Source organism: Poecilia reticulata, linkage group LG19 (genome assembly GCF_000633615.1).
Source record: "Poecilia reticulata strain Guanapo linkage group LG19, Guppy_female_1.0+MT, whole genome shotgun sequence".
Classification (NCBI taxonomy): Eukaryota; Metazoa; Chordata; class Actinopteri; order Cyprinodontiformes; family Poeciliidae; genus Poecilia; species Poecilia reticulata.
Window position 1 is genome coordinate 102,846 of NC_024349.1, and position 1,879 is coordinate 104,724.

General features: G+C 54.9%; 1 protein-coding gene across 1 annotated transcript in view; it reads left to right on the forward strand.

The window, feature by feature from the left end:
- Positions 1-1,879, forward strand: part of trrap (transformation/transcription domain-associated protein) — a gene marked incomplete at its 5' end in the record, with an annotated part of 63,080 nt that overhangs the window by 32,299 nt on the left and 28,902 nt on the right. Inside the window, 5 exons of the mRNA XM_017310672.1 lie at positions 8-201; positions 404-617; positions 799-978; positions 1,049-1,195; positions 1,372-1,491. Of these exons, the coding sequence (XP_017166161.1) occupies positions 8-201; positions 404-617; positions 799-978; positions 1,049-1,195; positions 1,372-1,491 (855 nt within the window). The remainder of the gene's footprint in view (positions 1-7; positions 202-403; positions 618-798; positions 979-1,048; positions 1,196-1,371; positions 1,492-1,879) is intronic.

Below are 1,879 nucleotides of genomic sequence, written 5' to 3' on the forward strand. Positions count from 1 at the left end.
GGGTTAGCCGCGCCGCTGCCGCCGTGACTTCCTGCTGCCGTCTCTCCGCTTCCTGACGCGCCTGTCTGCTTCCTGCCAGATGCCCAACCTGCGGGAGAAATCCGTCCTGCTGGTGAAGATGATGACCTACATAGAGAAACGTTTCCCGGACGAGCTGGAGCTCAACGCTCACTTCCTGGACCTGGTCAACTACGTCTACAGGTARCCTGACACCTGCGGGGGTCACAGGTCACTTTAAATACTCAGCTGCTGTTTAGACAATTAAATGTTTATTTATTTAGGAAGGAATTGATGTTRATCTGCATCTTTTAATGTTTTTCTAGTGACTAAACCTAGAATGTGATTATTGATCATCAACGGAACCGTTAGCTCTGCTGATGACGCAGCGTCTGTGTTTCTCCAGAGACGAGAGCCTGTCAGGAAGTGACATCACGTCCAAGCTGGAGCCGGCCTTCCTGTCGGGCCTGCGCTGCAGCCAGCCGGCCATCCGGGCCAAGTTCTTTGAGGTTTTCGACGCGTCCATGAAGCGGCGCGTCTACGAGCGACTGCTCTACATCTGCTGCTCCCAGAACTGGGAGGCCATGGGTGGCCACTTCTGGACCAAGCAGTGCATCGAGGTGAGCTCTGGTTCCGGCTCTGGTTCTGGCTCTGGTTCTGGTTCCGGCTCTGGTTCTGGTTCTGGTTCTGGCTCTGGTTCCGGCTCTGGTTCTGGTTCTGGTTCCGGCTCTGGCTCTGGTTCCGGTTCTGGTTCCGGTTCCGGCTCTGGTTCCGGCTCTGACCGGGTTCTGGTTGTGACAGCTGCTGCTGGCGGTGTGCGAGCGGCACACGGTGATCGGAACCAGCTGCCAGGGCTCCATGCTGCCCTCCATCACCAACGTCATCAACCTGGCCGACAGCCAYGACCGCGCTGCCTTCGCCATGGCGACGCACGTGAAGCAGGAGCCTCGCGAGCGGGAGACCAGCGAGACCAAGGAGGAGGTGACCCCTTGACCTTTGGCCCCAGAGCYGGCCCGGTCGGGACGCGGCTCCTAACCTCTCCATCCTGCAGGACGTGGAGATCGACATCGAGCTGGCGCCCGGCGACCAGTCGGCGCTGCCGAAGACGAAGGAGCAGGCGGAGCGAGACGCGGGGAACCAGCTGCACATGCTCACCAACCGCCACGACAAGTTCCTGGACTCGCTGCGGGAGGTCAAGGTAGCGGCGCTGAACTGTCCTGCTAATCACAGAAACTCTAATTAACCTGTTTGCTTTCAGCTAATTTTCATAATTCCAGTTTTATGATTGATGGAAACGCAGAAACCCAGATGCTGCTGAACGCAGCTCCGCCGGTTCTGGTTCTGGTTCTGATTGGTGCCTGTGTGGTGTTGCAGACCGGCGCCCTGCTGAACGCTCTGGTCCAGCTGTGCCACATCTCCACTCCGCTGGCTGAACGGACCATGGTGCAGCTGTTCCCCCGGCTCTGGAAGATCCTGTCCGACCGCCAGCAGCATGTGAGTCTGCGGCTGCTGCAGCATCTGCTAAGCCTTTAAATAGGCCGTTTACGATTCTAAATGGTCAATCTAATAAAAGCAKAGAGGAAAGAAAACTGATGGGACTACAGAGACCTTACTACAAGCTGCATGCTCTGATTTCAGAAAGAAAATACATTTTGTACAAGCTGCACTGGATTTACGCTGCAGGTGTCCCACGTTGCAATATGAGGCTCAGAAAGATCCACGTGATGAGTTTTTAACTTTTACTTTAAAAGGTAGCACAAATATTATTTCAAATGCTTTTTATTTTAACTCCCAACACAGCTACCTTTAAATAAACATCAGAAACAAAATGCTGGAACGGCAAAGCTTTCCGAGCCGCACCCCGAGGCGCTGCACCATCAGC